The 18,760-nt window shown below is 42.0% G+C and overlaps 1 protein-coding gene and 1 long non-coding RNA gene across 2 annotated transcripts in view; one reads left to right on the plus strand and one right to left on the minus strand.

Moving 5' to 3' along the window:
* Positions 1-17,925, minus strand: part of LOC310898812 — a 43,574-nt gene extending 25,649 nt beyond the window's left edge. The window contains exons 1-3 of the long non-coding RNA XR_014583731.1: positions 17,798-17,925; positions 14,668-14,788; positions 447-532 (exon numbers count right to left, since the gene is read on the minus strand). This is a non-coding gene — a long non-coding RNA (uncharacterized lncRNA). The remainder of the gene's footprint in view (positions 1-446; positions 533-14,667; positions 14,789-17,797) is intronic.
* MTNR1A (melatonin receptor 1A) overlaps positions 17,572-18,760 on the plus strand; it is a 47,622-nt gene continuing 46,433 nt past the window's right edge. The window contains exon 1 of the mRNA XM_083834327.1: positions 17,572-17,901. Coding sequence (XP_083690453.1) covers positions 17,709-17,901 — 193 coding nt within the window. The 5' untranslated portion in view covers positions 17,572-17,708. The remainder of the gene's footprint in view (positions 17,902-18,760) is intronic.

Raw genomic sequence — 18,760 nt, forward strand, 5'->3', positions numbered from 1 at the left:
GGTGGATCTTAAAGATCATCTAGTTCCAGCCCCCCTACCAGGTAACTAACAAAAAACAAAGCACAAGTACAGCTCTGGATGTGCCATCAAAAACACATGGGTCACCCTGCCACCAAATGTACTCAGTGCACCATGCTAGAGCATCAGTCAGCCTCCACCAGCATAAACTGTCTCTGCTGCCCTTCCCCTTACTTCTCAGTGCTAATTCCAACTCATGACCTTTCCATTACCTTGTGCTCATACAACCTTCAACAACATGATGAACACGACCAAGGAGTTTATGTGAGACAGTAGTTGAACTTACCAACAAAAAGTACTCAGTTTCCATTGGGAAATTCCTGTTTTCCCTTGTGATGAACATCATCATCTTTGTGGCACTCTCTAAAACAGTGACACATTGCTATCCCATCTTGTAACCCACAAAGATTTTGGAAATATTTTCCTACCTTTCCTATGTATCTGATTAGCAGAGATGCATTCTCTTCTCAACGCTACCTCATTCCAAGCACTTCTTCTTCCTTCAAACCTGTAACTAATGAGAGGTCTTTGTCACATTCTTCTACTGTGGAAGAAAAGATGTATTCTTCCACCTTGCACATAACATCTGCAAAATATCAGTTGCTTCACCACAGTCAAATCTGAATTTACATGCACTTTCTTTGCAAGATAATAGATCCCTATCCTGTGACATGAGGCCCATGACAGGAAAGATCAGTTTATAAAACATCATACAGGGTGATCATCAGTTCCTCTTTTCATTTGATCCTCATACAGTCATTTGCTCCTAACTATAGCAAGACATTAGGGCGCTCTAGGCAAATAGACTGAATGTCTCCTACAGACTTCATTCCTTCCAGCACACAGCCGTGTCCATCCACATCCTTTTCCTTACTCACCAGGCTCCTTCCACCACTACTGCTGCCTGCTTAGCCCGTCTTTTTATACATGCAGATATCCAACCTGCAGCAGGCACAGTAACATGCAGATATCCAACCTGAGCAGCAGGTACAGTAACAGCATCGACCCCACAAGATTCAGGAGTGTATTTGCTGGCTTTGGCACTTCTCACAGACAAGCACCTGACCTGGATACCCTTCCCTCCTAAGCCTCTGCTACCTGGGCATTAACACTTTCCATTGTGAATTCACATCAGCTTATGTCTGCTTTGCAGACAGCTATACGTTCTGGAAGGTATCAGAAGGAACTGAGTGTTTCACAAGATAAATGAAACAGTACTATTTTTAATAAATATGTATAATGATTTTTTTCTGAGACCCAATTACTGTGTGGCAATTGTATTCACCAGAAGACAAAACCTTATTTCCATTATAAGAGGACTGAAAAACTAAGAAGGCAATACAAGTTATTTGTCTTTATGGACTCTTATAACTACAAGCTGCCATTCATAAATGCTAAGACCGCATCAGTTCTGCAAGCAGACTGAAAAAGAAAAAGTGTACTGGTGTTGTCCAGTTAATAATATACCTATGACCTCAAAGTATTCATGTTAACAGTCACCTACAGCAACATACACCTCGTTATACAAAAAGCAATTTAAGAGAAGCATACAAACAACCTTGCTAACAGAAACAGTGTTTTTTCTAGGACATATCACAATAAGGTTAAGGCTCAGTTTAAAGATTCTTCTTAAGCATTGTAGCGCTTATTGATCTAAGCTTTTAGGTTCATCTGCTGTACATTTCAATTTCCCCGAGCCCTGGTGGAAAATGTAAGCCTAATAACATACAGGGTAATAAGGAATAGAAATGGTCTCTTATTGATTAAATACATTTATACCAGATTCATCTCCCTGATTTTGCTGTTTGTGTGACTTTAGGCAGCTAAGTCACGTAACTGATCCATCAGGTCCTTTATCCACAGTTCCTTGAGTCATCCATTTTCTTTCTTTCTTTTCAGGACCTCAGTAATGTCTAACTACAATAGCTGTCTGGGATTAAATGCCTAAATGTCTCTGGCATTTAAACTGCCTAACATCCAAAATGTGTTTTCAAATATCATTTACTATTCTCTATATGCTATACTCAGTATATTGTATTCATTTCTCATCTCCAATGTCACAGTCAAAGAAGATGTGCTTTTCTGTTGCTGGGTCTCCAAAAGGACAATTCTGAAGCTATGGTTGCCCTTTAAGGATTATACAGAAAAAAAATAAATTAAAAATGAGTCACCCTTGAAAAAAGAAGAAGAGCAGAAAAACAGGTTCAGAGGTCAGTGGTAGAAAATAAAAGATAACACATGTATGTGGTGATGAAATGTACTCTAAGAAAGACAGCAGAGCAAAAATATTTGCCACCCTTTGCTTTGAAGAACTAGTTCCCATACTCTTTAACTAACCCATTTCTAGTGCATGAAGTGAGGAGCTCAGCCTGAACAATCTCTCCTCTTCCTACCTTCTCTCTCACAACGCCTCTTACACCCAGGTCCCCAGCAAGCGCCAGGCCCTACACCCTGCTCTGTATAGCCCTGGGCTTTCCTTCTACTTACTAGCCTCAAGTATACATCCAAAACTCTGTTGCGCTCTCTGTTCTTTTTGCTCAAATTCTTTCACTTCTGGGTGGAATTTAAGGAAAACTACCACACAAAACAATAAAAATCTCTTCCTCCCCCCACTCTGCTGTATTATCTAGTGCAGACAGTAGGTTATGTATTCTTCCTCCTCTTCCTTTTTTTTTTTTCTCCTTTCTCCAGCAGACTGGAAATTCACATTATCATCTTCATTATAAGTTTTGATTCCGCTACACTGAAGTTCACCTTGTGCTTCAATGACAACATATTTTCTGGGCTGCTTCCTCCAACTTGTCTCTGAAATAAATCACTAGTGAAACTAAAGCACACACTGCATGCTCATTAAAGGCAGTGGCACATATACACCTGACACGATAATGCAAATGCAGGTTAATCTGAACAAAGTTACACAGAGCAGAGATATTAAATATCTGGTGACTCAGTGAGAAAGACTGACTTTTCAAGAGTGCAGCTTCACCAACAGCACTAGAAATTGCCTAACACCAGTGGAAAAGTATGTTTATGTTATCACATATGATCACATTTATCCCATATATATCACATATTTATGATATATATAAATTATGATATTTAATCATCTAAATCTAGGTTGTCTTTCCTATGTAGAGAGCAAAAATAAGGCACAGTTAATCTCTGTACTCACCACTGCTGGGTAGATGGACAAGGAAAATATAACAGTTTTGCCTGGCTATTTTCCGTTTGGCCTTTCTGCACTCCACGGTAGGAGTGGTCCTTACAGATAGCGATTGCTGCTACTGCAAAAGCCTTATGGGGAAGAAAGTAAAAAGTCTCTGCTCTCTTACCTATGTGCTATTCACATTTCAGTCCCAGTTCCATGATGTGGTAGCCAATTCCATCAGACTTATTGGCATTCTGTGTACTGAATTCACTAGGTTGGAAGCAGAGATTATACTTAACACACACAGGCTTCTGGTTTCCAGGATATTAAAATAAAATTAAATAAAATAAATAAAATAAAATAAAACAAAACAAAACAAAGGTTTTACTCCTTTTTCTCCATTACTTCCTACAGGCAGTTTTATCTATCTGCAAGTAAAAGGATGACAATCACTGAATGGGTAACAGCAAAATTTGGAAAGGAATTTTCTTACGAGCAGATCACATTACAGATGATAAAAGCCACCAAAACAGTCATAAGCACTGTGATATTGATTGTGCTTAATTTTCTGCAACTCTCAATATACCTGTAGTCATGGAAAAGGTATGCATCAACTAAATAACAGTATTCATAACGGTGCTGAGGTATCTTATGAGACAGTCATTCAAAACACTGCTCTATTTAAACTATTGCTGTGTTTCTCTCCTTAAAAATTTCCAAATATCACAAGTGTTCTGGTGGTCCCTACACTAAGGTAGCTCAGTGCTACCCAGTGAGCTTTCTTAGTGATTGCTGGCACATCAGCAGTGCTGACAAAAAGATTACTAACGGTGCAGAAGGCAAACGCGGAGTGAACTAAGCCTGACACTTGTTTTATGTGAACCGTGCCACAGAGATACATCAAACTGAGGATTATGAACATTAGTAAACAATAGCAAAATCTTAGCCTCTAAATTAGTGCACATTTTTGTATCTTAGCAAAAACAGACATGGAAGATGTGTACTTTCAACTGGTAATAATTTATCTCAAGGAGCCAATCAGTAAGAGACAAAAAGTATCTTTTTACTAGCTATGGATCTTCCTAGCAATTTTCTTTGTACTGACATTGCAGATAATTAAAACAGATTACTGTGTTTTCATTATTTTACTTATCTGGGTTACTTTGTGTCAAACAAAACTCTTCATAAAGCATATGCTGGTCCCAAGTAATATCACTGACCCCAAAGCCTGAATGACCCAGTGTGAAAAGAATCAAAGTGAGAGATTCAAACAAATAATTCATCTTGTATGATAGAAGAATGAGTTCTTCATAAGCATGGTCAGTGCACAACAATTGACATATCTCCATATGGTGGGTCAGCCTGTTGATCCATTTTTTCATAGAGGAAATAACACACCATGCTTTGTTCCATTAACTAGAAGAAAAGCACTGATTTATTTCATATAAAACATGGAATGGTGAATACTCATCAATGGCTCAGATGGAATGAGCATAAGCAAAATGAGTCTTTTTAGAAGATGATATATTTATACAATGCCACAGCTACTGCAGTTTATAATAAGCTCCAGGGTTTAATACCACTGAAGCGTTATTATGTATTTCCCCCTTTTCTTTGATACCATATTACTAATAAATTCATAATGTAACTTTGGAAATCTCATTCTCTGCTGATGGCTCTATATAGTTTCTTCATCTCTTACACAAACAATACAATCAGCCTCCAATCATTAGTATCGACTCCTTGCACTGTCGTACTACAGACCAGCTCCCCATACATAAATATGAGGATGTCACAGGAATCAGTCAAATGTCAGTCACCCATTTGCACCAACGAAATTGCAAATTTGTTCAAAAAATAAATCCAAAGAACCTCTGCAGCTAAGAAATCACAATGATATAACTACTACAAAACTGTGCTATGAAATTCTCTGGAAGTGAACACAACACTGCCTTCGGTACTAATTCAGGCATAGTCCATAAAGTCAATGCATGTCATGTGTGGTATCGTAGCCACAGCATTTAGTCAATGTCTCAGAGTACACAAAAAGTACTTGACAACTTTACATGATGGTTTCCTAACTCTAGATATGAAATTAAACCTAAAAGCAATACATCCCTCCATAGACACAGTCAAAAGTATATGGGAATTGATACATGGGAAAAGATTTCAGCTTTAGAGAACAATATCCCTTCAGTGGACCTGGTAGTACATCACCACTGAAATTAATCAGTCATGTCAACAAAGTAACTGTAGATATAATCAACATAATTGAAATTGATGGTGATAAAAGAACACTGCCTAGCATATAATTTAACCCAGCACAGATTATTTGTGAATAAAACCTCTTCATTTTCATATTTTAGTTATTGCTGCAGATTTTTTCATAGCTGAAGACTCAGAAAGTCAAAACTCGGATATGATGAAAGAGGTATTACAAAAATGACCAAATAATTCACCAAATTTATACTGCTCATACAAAATGTTAGAGTAGTCTTAAGCCTCTAAGCCACACCAGCTTCCTTGAAATAGATGATGAATAAATACTAACAACAATAAGCCTTTGATTAGGCTGGTCACCAAAAAGTGAGATACTATAACTGAGTGTTACATACTCAGTGTGAAGATTTTTAACACACACTATAATTACTCAAAAAGGAACTAGAATATATTTGAGACCCTCATTTGGTGGCTATATAGAGTTTCAGAACCTGCCAACAGAAGCAGAGCTCAGCTGTACCCAATGAGCAAAGCAGGTGGACATCCTTAACATCAGCTAAAAGGCTGGCTGTAAATCTTCATAACAAAATAGGGTACAAAGAAAAACAAGTTTTTGAAGGTGGGAAGCATTAAGACAAATTCATATGTCCTAGGGAATTTTGCTTTATTGAGATTTTCATTAATACCAACCAGTTCACAGTGTCCTATGTAACATAGCTATTACAAGCTCTTGTTTGCAGCACAGATTTTATTAAAGTGACTAGATCATGATTTTCTTTCTTTTAAGTGGATTTTTCTGACTTGACTTTACTAATGACTTTAGTGAGGTTGCTGCTGCTGTGCTTGAAGCAGATGGAGTGGCATAGGAATTGCCGCATGGTGGACAATGGGATTTGTCACACATACATGTTTTGGCCCCTTTAAATGTCATAGAAGAAGCTGAATTCAGAAGCTCCTTTGTGTCTACATGTGCTAAAGTATACATGTTAAATAAATCAGCTGAGGCAAAAGGGGAAATAGAGGAAAAGTAATTAGAAATGGTGTTAGAATTAGGAAGAAGATATTTTCAGATCCTTGTTGCTACTTCAACTGGAGCTGCTCACGTTTGACTAAGAGTGTTACATCTGTAGCAAATGTTGCTAAGGCAGAAAACAGAGGATGTTAGGGACTCATCACCCAAAACAGGCTTGCCAAGAAGCTTGTTCTAGAAATTTAGCTTCAGTGGGACTGACTCATTTTTTGGGTAGGAGAAATCCAGACAAATTTGCTGACCAATATCTACTTGCAGAGGATTAAAGTTCAGGACTTTCCCATTTAGAGGTCATATCATGATTGTAACACATTTCATTCTTGCCATTGTCTTCTTAAATAATTTGAGTGCATTAATTATGCTTGAAAAAGAGAAACCCATGCTCTACTCACTTTCCTCTAGGCATAGTTTACAGAGGCCCACAGCACTTTTTCTACTTCAGATGTGACCATGAACAACAGCAGTTAACTGTAGGTCATCTAGTCACATTTGCAAGAACAGAATCTTGTCCATGTTCTGTAGTCACATAATAGTCATTATTGTGCCCACAGCCTCCTTGATACTGGAATATTCAAACACATACCAAACACCAATTTGAGATATGCTAAATTCAATAGTTTGCCAAAATAATATATTAGTAGTCAATCAGCACATTTGAGAAACAACTATTTATAGGGGTGGGGAAATAATAATAATTAAAAAAAAGAGCCAAATGAGATATATAGGATTTATCTTGCATAGAGTAAAGTAAACCATGAATGCAGCCAGCTACTGCTTTCATCATAAACTTGCACTCAACAAGGCCGGTAGCACCTGCTAACCAGCACAGTCTAGGTCCTTCAAAAGCTTGTGTTTTGTGCCTGCACACACTTGCTTCAATACATCTTTATGCTGCTGTAATGCTAATTGAAATGTGCCTGCACATAGCTAATACCACACCTTCCCTTGCTGATTAGCTATTTGCAGCTCAGTTTCAAAGCCTGTCTTTGACGTTTTACAGATGCTTCTCTTCTCTTATTTTGCCTTCCTTTGCTCAGTATTCATCAGTAATCTGAAACTAAAATAGTTCATAAAATTTTACTGATAGGCAGGTGCACAGCATCTAAGTGTAATATTAAAAAAAAAAAGGTGAAGAAATTATACAGATACTCTTGAGATGAAACAGACATTTCCTTAGAGATGGGGGAGTAAAACACACTAGACAATTGAGTTTCCAGTAGTGCAGCTGTGAGCACTTATGCTTGTTTTTGCTGTAAGCTGAAACCACTTATCTCATCATCAAAATAAGTAGTTTGTCTTTATTTTGGGTTGTTGTTAAGTTTTTTATTTGTCTGATTAGTATTTTTTTCATTTGAGCTTCATGTCCTCAAAGAAAGCACGGTCTTAATCCCCAAGGAGTAAAATCAAATTAGAACTCAGTTAATGGAAAAAGAGTCTCACAGGGTATAGATGCAATAAGGAAGTTGTGATTATATATTACTTTTCACAAAGTACAGGCAAAACTGACATTTTTACTAGTCCTTACTAAAGCTAAATTTTTACTGAATTGAAGGTTTGCTGTATGTTTTGGATTTTGAATAAGATGAAGGAATAACTAAAAGCTCAACTAAACATCCTGGTTTGACCTTGTTTGTGTCATAGTCAAACACAAAGATCTCAAAATGTAATAGAGAAGATATATAATTATTTACATTTTACTAATGGAAGGCTAAGGTATGCAGAGACCGAGTGACTTGTCCTGCACAATAGAGTGTCAGGCTAAAACAAGACCTGAGCTAAGGTTTTTTATATCCTTAGTATGATGCTGTAGCCTCTTTGATATTGGCATATTCAACCCATCCCAAGCACCAATTTGAGATATGCTGAATTCAATAGTATACCAAAATAAAATATTAGCACTCATTATTAGCACATTTGAGAAACAGTTCTTTATAGCAATACAAACCAAATGGAATATGTAGGGCTGGAGTCGGGGGGGGGGGTGGGGGGAGGACTTTTAGCTTATTTCCTTAGGAAATAAGGCTTATGCAAAGATGTATTACATCTCTCCCTGACATTACCTCCTTTACCAATTTCAAATAAAATGGCACTTTCTATGAGTTTTAAGCAACACAAAAGCTGGGAAGACAGCATACGTAAAGGGAGATGATTAATATACTTGGTTTTCCTGCAGTTTTATGCGTGACCTCCAATTAGCCACAACTCTAGTGCTTCTTATCCATCTGGAGTGTCACAGGGCACAGAAGAAAGATGAGAACAGCTTACTGGAAGCTTATTGGGCTTACAAGTCTGTGGGAAACCAAGCTCCATTAGTTTTGCTGCTCATGTAATAGCTTGATTTTTATTCAATACTATCTCTGAATAGTGTCCACATTTAAATTCACACAAAAGCAAAGAAGATTTAGTGTAGGAAAATCTTCACAACAATAAGGATAATTGGGTATTGTATTCAATGCCATGTGAACACTACAAGGCATCCATCACCATATGGAAGAGTAAGTTAGAAAGTAATGCAGGAATCAATTAGGTTTACTCTGTCACAGGGTAGTGGAATACATCAGATAATTTCTTAGCAATTCTCCTAAGCCAGTTCTCCTTGATAAAAATAAAATAAAATTCTGGTCACAAATGGCATGTTTTATGCACAGTTAGGTGCTGGAAAAAAAACACCCTACAAACAAAACTCGGATGGAATTGTTTTGACTGAATTGCTTTTACTGAAGCATCTATGATTTCACAGGCAATGACAAGGGACTACTTGTGGACTTTTACTTCTAAAATAATATCCATTCAATAGATCTTTTGCATCTGGATTCTTTGCATGGGCAAAATATTCTCCATTTATCCTATCCTTTTGCTTCAGTTACTTTTTTTTTTTTTTAATTCTAAGTGTAGCAAAGCTGTTCTTATATTTAGACGCTTCTAAGTTTGTGTCTTTACCTTGAACTAATAATCTCTTTCAGTTCTTCCCATAAGAAAGAGGCCTGCTTATTCTCCTCAGTGACATAACGAGGAGCCAGAATCTACTGTAATTCTGCAAAATTTACATGCTGGTCATGTGTTATCCGTATTACACTTGTTCTGTTGTCATTCTTTTAAATAATGGCCTCAGACCAGGATTCCCCTCCTCTCCAAGAAACTAAGTGTATTGTACTTGAAAACATTAATTAAAAAGTAATTACTATCCATTTGTAGTAATTGTTATTGGTAAAAAATTACAACAATTACATATAATAGGATGCTAAATAAGCAAAAATTCAGAAAGCTTAATTTTAAAAAGTGCTACCACAGAAAATGGGCTTACTACAAGTTATCCAAATCAATCAAACTAAAATTAAATCGAATGCTCAGTCATGAAAGAATATTACATTTGAAGAAAAATACCAAGCATTAAACAAAATGCAGGCATTAATTGCTCGATTTAGGCTTAATTATTCATAGAATTCCCGTATTGCCATTATGACTTTAACTTCTCAAAGTCACTATTTCCATCTCCCCAGCTAATGAAACTGATGAAGACCTGAAACGTTTGTGTTACACAGTGCAGATATGCTCTTGCTTGCTATTCACTATTTGTGGCACAATGTGCCCACTGTGTAGCATGTGGTAGACTGTCTGTTTTTGAGAAGTCAGTGGCTTCAACAGGAAGACAATCAGCCTGGGACTGGAACTTCAGAGTTTAGAAGAAGGCCCCAGCTTGCTGTTTTGCTCATCATTCCCTCTAACAAAGCCTAAAAGACCCACTAGGAATACTGAAGGCAAATCCGTGCAAAACTTGATCCTTTGGGCACTAAACACCTTGAGAAAACAGAATGATTTCTGTTTCACTCATTTCAGTAAGTTGTCTTGGGGGTGCTTCCAGTTTTTAATGGAGTTTATCAGAGATCAGGGAGAAAGTCTTTCTGGATGTGTCATCTCCTTTTTTTTTTATGGTGACAATAAATTCCAAAAATGTTCATCTATCTTTTCCTATAGATCTAGGAAGAAAAACACTGGGAGTCAGAATAGGTATTTTTCCAAATGCAAGAAAATATGAAGTGAAAAGCTACAAAAATGAATGATATTACAAAGAAAATGAAGATGACTGCCTTAAATGTTAACCAAATCCAACAGAACAGTTTGCATTTAAAGTGTTATAGCATGGAAAATTTAATGAGTCTGGTAACGAGTACAGTGCAAACTTCAGAATTCCAGTTTCTGAGCCCAAACTTATTTATACATCCTGAACATTTGAGAGAGATTAAAAAAAAAAAAAAAAGAATAAAAATGGGGGCTATAAAGTAAATTGCCTATGGATTGTGTGAGATTTTAATTTAAGTGTTTCTTCTTTTTCCCAATAGTATGCAGCAAAGAAAATGCATAGACAGAGTGCAACTCCTAAATCTGAGAAACCCTCACCTCTCGCTGAGACATGAAAAAGGTTTAATATGTGCTGTGAAAGCCAAAGATAATTAAGAAAATATCCATTAACAATTTGGTTACGCTTATCCCATGAACAAGCAATTTCTTAAGTTTTTGTATAACTTAGTTTCAAAAGCTCTGAAATAATTCTACAGCTGTAAAAAAAAAAAAACATGCTAATGCATCCTCTGAAGAAGTAGAGGTCATTTGTAAGTAAATATCTCTGTTTTCTCACCCCAGGCTGAGGCTTCAAGGATGGAAGTGAAATGAAACAACTGAAGTGCAGAAATTATATTGTAGGGTCAGACTGATTCAAAAGTGAAGAGAACTTCTCCATGGGAAAGCACGAGGATAGGAACAAAGTTGGGCAAACTGGATTCCTCAGAAAGAGAACAGAGATGCGTAGAAGGAGACAGAATCATAGAATATCCCGAGTTGGAAGGGACCCATAAGGATCATCAAGTCCAACTCCTGGCACCACACAGGTCTGCCCAAAAGTTTAGACCATGTGACCAAGTGCACAGTCCAAAAGCTTCTTAAATTCAGACAGGCTTGGTGCAGTGACTACTTCACTGGGGAGCCTGTTCCAGTGTGCAACCACCCTCTCAGTGAAGAACCTCTTCCTGAAGTCCAGCCAGTGCAGATAACATCAATTCTAAATAAAGCTGCAAGATGTTACCTGTTAGATAAGCACACATGCATGCATACGTTTTGCCATGAAGATGCCTAAGCTGGTAGATCAGACGAATACAATTAACCCTGAAGAGGATGTGTGAGAAACCACAAGATGCAGTTCATATGATCTGAATTTTTGGAACAGGCTGAACCAAGTGTGACAGAATGATGCAGTGGTGACCACTGACTTCAGTAGGGTTTTATGGCCCCCTATTGCCACCCCAGCTTTTCTCTAAACACCCATAGTAAATGAAAGAGTCTCTTCTTGCATGCCCAGAATAATATTAGCTACAATATAGCTGTCATCACACTGGCTATCCTGATTTACAGTTTCAGAAAAGACGTTGTGCTCTTACTGTGAAGGCAGAATTGCCCTCTCGCACATTCAGGTACACTAGTGGCAGAGACAGCATTCCTTTTACCTGCCTGCATTGCATCTTTCCCAGGTATAGGAAACACTTCTCAGAGCTCTTACCTGTCTCTTTGAAGAACACTGAATTTGCTTGAAAAAGAAAAGTGTTTGATTACTGAGCAATCTGAAATGTGTTGAATCCCTTCTAAAGGATTTCTGATGTTGTTTAGTCATGTGACGAAACCATCACATTTGTGGACTTTGAGATCACCTATAAGGTTGAGCAATCTTTGCTGATCCCGTGGCTTACCGTGTGACTAGGTTTTATATTGATACTTGACTCTTAACTAACTGAGGAATTACTGATACTAATAAAGATGTAGTTTGGTGCATCACATTGGGAGGAGATTAACGGGTTACAGCAGAAATTGTCATGATATTTCTTTTTGCTTATTAGTGAAGGAGTAGCAAAGACAAATAAATTAAGTGAAATGTGAAGGCAGGAAGAAAAATCAGTATAAAGAGAAGATGAGCAAATACTCAGCAGTAAGCAACTGCCAACTCAAGCAAAATGATGTGGATTCTCTAGCCTCCATTTCTTCTTATGTATTCTTTCTTCTAGGATTAAAATTTAGGTATCACTCACGGTGGTATAGAACCAGAGCAACTCAATAAAAGTTTTGTCATTTTCATAGGCAGAGAGAGAAAACTAAATCAATGTCATGACCTTTATCCTCAACTACGAACTATGTCTGAGACTCCTCTGGGTTTACTGGAGGGAAAAACAAACAAACAAATGAAAAACACCACCACACCACCTCCACACAAAATAAATAAAAAAAATAAAAAAATAAAACAAACACAAACACAAATCCAAGAAGTTATTTGTAGATTCAAGACTGAAAATGTTTTCAGAATCACTGCATAGAAGGGAGATTGTTTAAAGACCTCTTTCTTCCTTGCTTTACTGATGACATTCTAATTCAAGAAAACAGCTCAGCCTGTATTTGCTGTATTTGTAACCATGCTGATTCCTTTCTTGTGAAGTTCTGTATTATCAAGAACATTCAATACTTAGTACAGCCTCTGATGATTTCAAATCAAGCTGTCTTAGCGTTTTTCCATCAATTCTAATCACATGTGTTTCCACGTTTCTTCAAGGGCCTGTTGCCAAGCGCTCCATAGCATTGCATCATGGAATTGTTACCACTGTTTTATCAAGTTTTATTCCACCGAGTTCAGTAGAGTATTAACAGCCTAATGCTGCATATTGACTACACACATACAATCACATGTTTTTCCACTGTATTTTAACCTCCTCCTTTTCCCCGCGCTTAGCAGCCCACCCAGCCAGCTCATTCTCATCTAGCTTCATTGCAGAGACTATCAGTCCCTTCTTTTCTTCCCATTCACTTTTAACGATTTTCTTGAGCTTGAATGTATCTTCCTGCCTTTCTGTTACTGGGTGGGAACTGCACTGGCTGGATTTTGATATATGAAGTTTTATTGCAGTCAGTGCTTTTTGCAGTCCCGTTCCAGTTCAGTGAATTCAAGTCAGTTAATGTATCCTCTCTTCGCCATACTTTAAACAAAAGGAAAGCCAAAGAAACCGTTGACTCAGGCTGAGAAAAGAGTCACAGAGACTTAAAGGAAACGGATGATAAAATTGCTGCTGAGAAGGAAAAACAACAAACACAACAGTAGAATATTCAAAGCTAAGTATAAAAATATGCAACTGGAAAGAATTTTATTTCCATTTTAAACTATTTTGCATGATCCACTAAAGGGAATCTGCTATCTCCCTCCTTGTTATAGGAAATATGACTTCTGTGTGGGAAAACAATACAAAACAAAACAAAACAATGTGTTTGCAGCTGGCATTTTGGTCAGCACAGTGAGAACACCAGAGAAATGGGTGAATTGGAATCAGCATGAATTTCAGAGTTGGCTAAGTAATGAAGCATTGATACAAAATATATAAGCAGACAACAGCCTTGAAGTACAAGAGTACCAGTTTACAATCTGAATGTGCAGGTGTGCTCTGGCTTTTGGTAGAACTTTAACTGCATTACAGGAGTTTTTCAACTTCTACAGTTAACGCAAGTAAATGGTACGTACCAGGATGTGTCTGGAACTGTGCCCAGAAGGCATGGCAACGGAGTGACACGTTGTCATGACACTATAAAATGTTATGGAAATCCCTATTCTTAACATTTAAAATGAAGAACTGCAGGAGGCAGAAGGCAGTCAGAAATGATAAAACAGCTCTGTTTCCTCGGCACACAAGTGCACACTGATACAGACTGCTCTGTGCCTAGCAGCCCTGATTGTTACCCACTGGGCTGTTAACATTTTGGAACAATCTAAGTTGATCAACTCTCAAAAGCAGTTGTTAGGGATCAGATAGGATCAACAGGAGACAGAGCAAAATCAAGACTACAACGCAGTCCCAAGGTTGGCCAGGAAACAAGGCCAGAGGCAGGGCTGGCAGCAGGCACACCTAACCCATAACTCAGGCAGAGACCAAGGGCCTAGGCTGGAGCTCCTTGGCCCATAGGCAGGGGGTGTAGGTGGAGGCTCAGGGTGCCCTCAGGGCCCTGACATTCCTTGTCAGGGAATAACTGCCCACAGTCTCCCAATCCTCTACTTAAACCTGCTTCACACCGTACACCAACTCTCCCTTCTTCCAAGCACTGGCTGTATCCTAATACCAAACTTACTTCCTGATTTCATTTGGTTTTTTTCGTACCTTTCTTCATCTGTCTTATTCTGGTAGCCTTTGGCCCTGTCTGTTTGCAGCATGTTTGCAGAGACTGTACTCACCAGATCCCCATGTTTCTACTGTATCCGTCTTCCAAACTCGATTTCACTTCTCCCTGAGTGCGTCCTCAACAGGCTGTACAATTCTCAGCACAAGCTTATGTTGCTCAAGTTCCATGAGTCTCTGGAAGATAGCAGTGAAGATTTTTAGGAGGTTAAACAAAATTTTGTAAGGTTATTTATGTCTAGATATTATATCTTTTGGTCAATTACCCAGACTCAGTGATGCTCTGCCATGCCCATACGTGCCTGCTCTGAGAGCAACACAAACATGTGCCGCTCTCCCAACACATCCATTCCAGATGAACAATCTGAGAACGGTTGCTGCTGCCTCGGAGCTTCTTGCCATTTCTAGCCACTATAAGCAACAAATAGGTAAATATATGGTGAATGGTGTTTGGCCTCCTTTTATTATGTTATGCTGACTTAAAGCTGCTGCAGGGGGGAAAAAGGTTGATTCACTAAAATCTGGTTCTGATTGTTGTTTGCTTTGCTGTTTACTGTGAAGTTAATCCTGATTTATACAATTATAACAGGGGGTGACTGTCCTAGTAACTTGCTTGTTCTCATGCATTGATCATTTCCATGCTGTGTTAATGTAAAACATAATTTAACTTACTTATACATTAAAGATGCATATTGGACAAAAAAAAAAAAAAAAGCATAGAAAATGTGAGAAAAGAGAGACTAGCCCCAGAGGATATCACAGACAGTACCAGACGAATGGCCTCCAAGACTGACTGAAATAGTGATTGGTGTGAACTAGCCTGACGGTGCTAGATCTGTTCCTCTGCAGTTTTCAGAGCATGAGCACTTGGGTGGCACCTTGAAGTGTCTAACTCTCTAAAGTGCAAGTAAACACCTGTACAACCTCAAGGAGCAGCACAGTTTCTAGGACGAGACGTCTCTGTCAAGGTGAGGGAAGGCCAGCCCAGGAAGAGTGGGAAGCCTTGCTGGAGTGTGACCCGCTCATGGTCAGTTCCCACTCTTCTGGAAGCAAAGTGAGCACACAGAGGGATCTATAGCCCCCAAATGGGATAAACAGCACAAGGGTCCCCAGGGTGTCTTTGTGTCACCCTTAGCTCCCACACAGTTTTCTGACAGGACCTCCCCAGCTCCCTTTCGGGTGCCACCTTCCCTAAGCACTGCTCTCACCAGCACAAGCGGCCCTTGGGCCCTGTGTGCTCTTCTGGCACAAGCCAGTGGGAGCGATGGCTCTGCCTCCCTGGGGGTCTCAGCTGCAGACACGTGGCCGAGCATCCCGGCAACGAGACAAAGGACAGCAGCTCCCTCGTTGTCCAGATTCCCTTTTTTTGTAGCTAAATCCTGGGCTGGTCCTCACCTTCACTCTACCTTCTGGTTAAAAATATCTGACCTTGTGAAACTTCCCAGCTCTCTCTGGGCTGTCCCTCCCTGCCCTGTGAAACACCCATTGAGGTCCGCTGAGAACCAGGTAGCTTTGTCTGCTTCCACGTGTGCCTGCCCTCGACCTGACGGCCCCTGCTACTGGCTCCCCCTAATTTTAATCTTCTCCCCCAGCTTGATAACCTATTTTCTTGTGCCTACAAGGACACACAGACTCACTTTTCATTGTCTGCTGGAACACCTGCAGGGGGTGGGGGGCACAGTGTGTGCTCACTCCCCCAGCCAAGGGCTGCTCTCTATTTCCAGTGATGGGTTTTGTTCTCCTGGGAGCAACTGGAGGGACTGCCTGCAGTGCCCACATGTCCCTCTGCGTCTGCTGTTCGTGAGGGGTCGGGGGATGCCGGAATATTGGGAATTTTAAGTCAGAAAGTGATGAAGTAAATCAGCGCTCCCCCACGGCAACAAAATGCTCTCATGCAGAAGCTGATGGTCTCTGGGCCCTGCACGCAGGGGTCAGTCCTGTGGGGGGGAAGCGCGGCAGCCGGCAGCCCCGAGGTGTGAGCTGCACCAGCCGATGCTATTTCTGCCGAGGTCTCCTGGGCAGGGGCAGGGCCGACGGGTGAAAAACCCGCAATAGAGCTTTTTAACCGCTCATGATGATGGCTTTAATTACCCGCCACCTAGAACTGCCGTTAGAGCTATGAAATTGTAAAAGCTGGGTGGTTAAGCGCAGGTCGCGGTACCTGAGTCGGTAGCGGTGGCAGCAGACGCGCAGAGCCCCGCGGATCACCGCAGAGCCCCGGGGACCCCCGCAGAGCTGCTCCTTGAGCCCGGCAGCGCCCCGGCTCCCCGGGGAGCCCCCTCCTCCCCGGGAGCCGGGCCCCCACTGCGGGCTCCCCAGCCCCCTCCCCGAGTTTTCAGGTGCCCCCAGCCGCCCGATAAATGTTTGGAGCAGGGTTTCGATACCCGCTGATGCCCCGCGGCCGCCAGAGCCACTCGCACAACCCGCGCTCGGCAGAGCACTACGTGAAGCCAGCTCCGCTGCTGCCTTGAATGGGAGCGTAATTCCCACGGCCGGCTGGCTCAGATATTTGGCACGGGTCCTCCTCACGGCTGGGCGCTGGCTCCCCCGTTCCTCTGCGCTGCTCTTGGGGAGCGGCTGAGCCCGGCCGGCGGGGGCTGCCGGGACGGGGGCCGCCGGGACGGGGGCCGCCGGGACGGGGGCTGCTGCTCCCCGGCCGCTCCCCAGGCTCCGAACACGGCCGCAGGCGCTGCGAGCCGCGGGCAGCACCCCGAACCCCCTCCCCGCCGCGCCGCCGGGCTGAATGGAGCGGGGCCGGGCGGGACGCGCGCCGTGTGAATGACGGCCGATGAATGACGAGGAACCAATGAATGAATGAACGGGGGCGGGAGGGCCGGGCGCCGCGGGGGGGCGCTGTGACGCCGCCGCCCGGCAGCCCCCGGCCGCGTTCGTGCGTGAGTGGGCGGGGCCGGGCGGGGCGGGGCGGGGCCGGGCGGGGCTGGCGCTCTGAAAGCTTCCCGCCAGGGCACGCGCCTGTTTAGCAGCAGTTTCCCGCCACCACCGTTCCCGCCACCACCATTCCCGCCACCTGCGTGGAGCCCCCGGCGCCGGCGGGAGGGAGCCGGCCCCGCGCGGCCCGGCCCGGCCCCGGGGCAGGATGCGAGCGAACGGCTCCGTCCTGAACGGCTCCGTCCTGCCGCGGGACCCGCCGGCCGAGGACGCCCCGCGCCGCCCGCCCTGGGTCACCTCCACCTTGGCCGCCATCCTCATCTTCACCATCGTGGTGGACCTGCTGGGGAACCTGCTGGTCGTCCTCTCCGTGTACCGCAACAAGAAGCTGCGGAACGCAGGTAAGCCTCGCCGGGGCGACGAGCTGGCTCCGGGAGCTCCTCGGGCTCCCCCCGCGCTGCGGTGGCGGGGTGGCTGTGGGTATTTTTAGCGCCCGCCGCCGCCTCGTGGTGCTATTCTTAGCTCCCACCTCGGGAGGGAGGAAGAAGGGAGTCTCCGAGGGTGGCATTTAGAGCGGTGCTAGAGGTGCTGCTGGGGCACGGTGCGACTTCGCGTGATGGGTGCTGGGCTTCTGGGTGAGCTGCTTTCAGGTAGAGAAAGATCTCAGGTGATAAATACCTGCGGTGAGAGCTTCAGAGCCAGCCACACGTTAAATTATAGATGCTGCAGGATTCAGAATAAAAAGACGCTTGTTTCACATGCTTTATCTCCTACTTGCTATTTCTTTTGGGACATGGAGACAGCTTGGGGTACATCCTTAATCTGTAGTTTTGATGGGATAAATTCTGCAATGGTCTGTGTTAAGTAAATCCCTCTTAGCTCAAGTGCTATTGCTCCGACAGGCAGCAACTTCCTCAGATTCATTCAGCTTTATCATGGCAGGCCAGCTGCTGTGCACGTGTACCAAATCTGTGCAGCCAGCCCTGTGCATCTTTCATTGAGAGGACACAGGAGTATGTGAGGGGAGCTGGGCTGTTAATGAAAGCAGAATCTCACTCCATAGCAATTAAGATACTAGTTTTGCTTTTTTTATGACTAGCTGCCAGATTCTTTGTTATAACTTTGCTAAATTTAGTAGCTAGTGGTTTAAAATTCGTCTGAGGGGGAACTTGATCCCTGGCTTTGCTGTAAGCTGGCACAGTGAAGGTAGCTGATGCTGGACTCTGGCAACCAGTGGCATGCTTACCTTTCTGAGGTTAA

Source organism: Anser anser (assembly GCF_964211835.1).
Source record: "Anser anser genome assembly, chromosome: 4".
NCBI lineage: Eukaryota > Metazoa > Chordata > Aves > Anseriformes > Anatidae > Anser > Anser anser.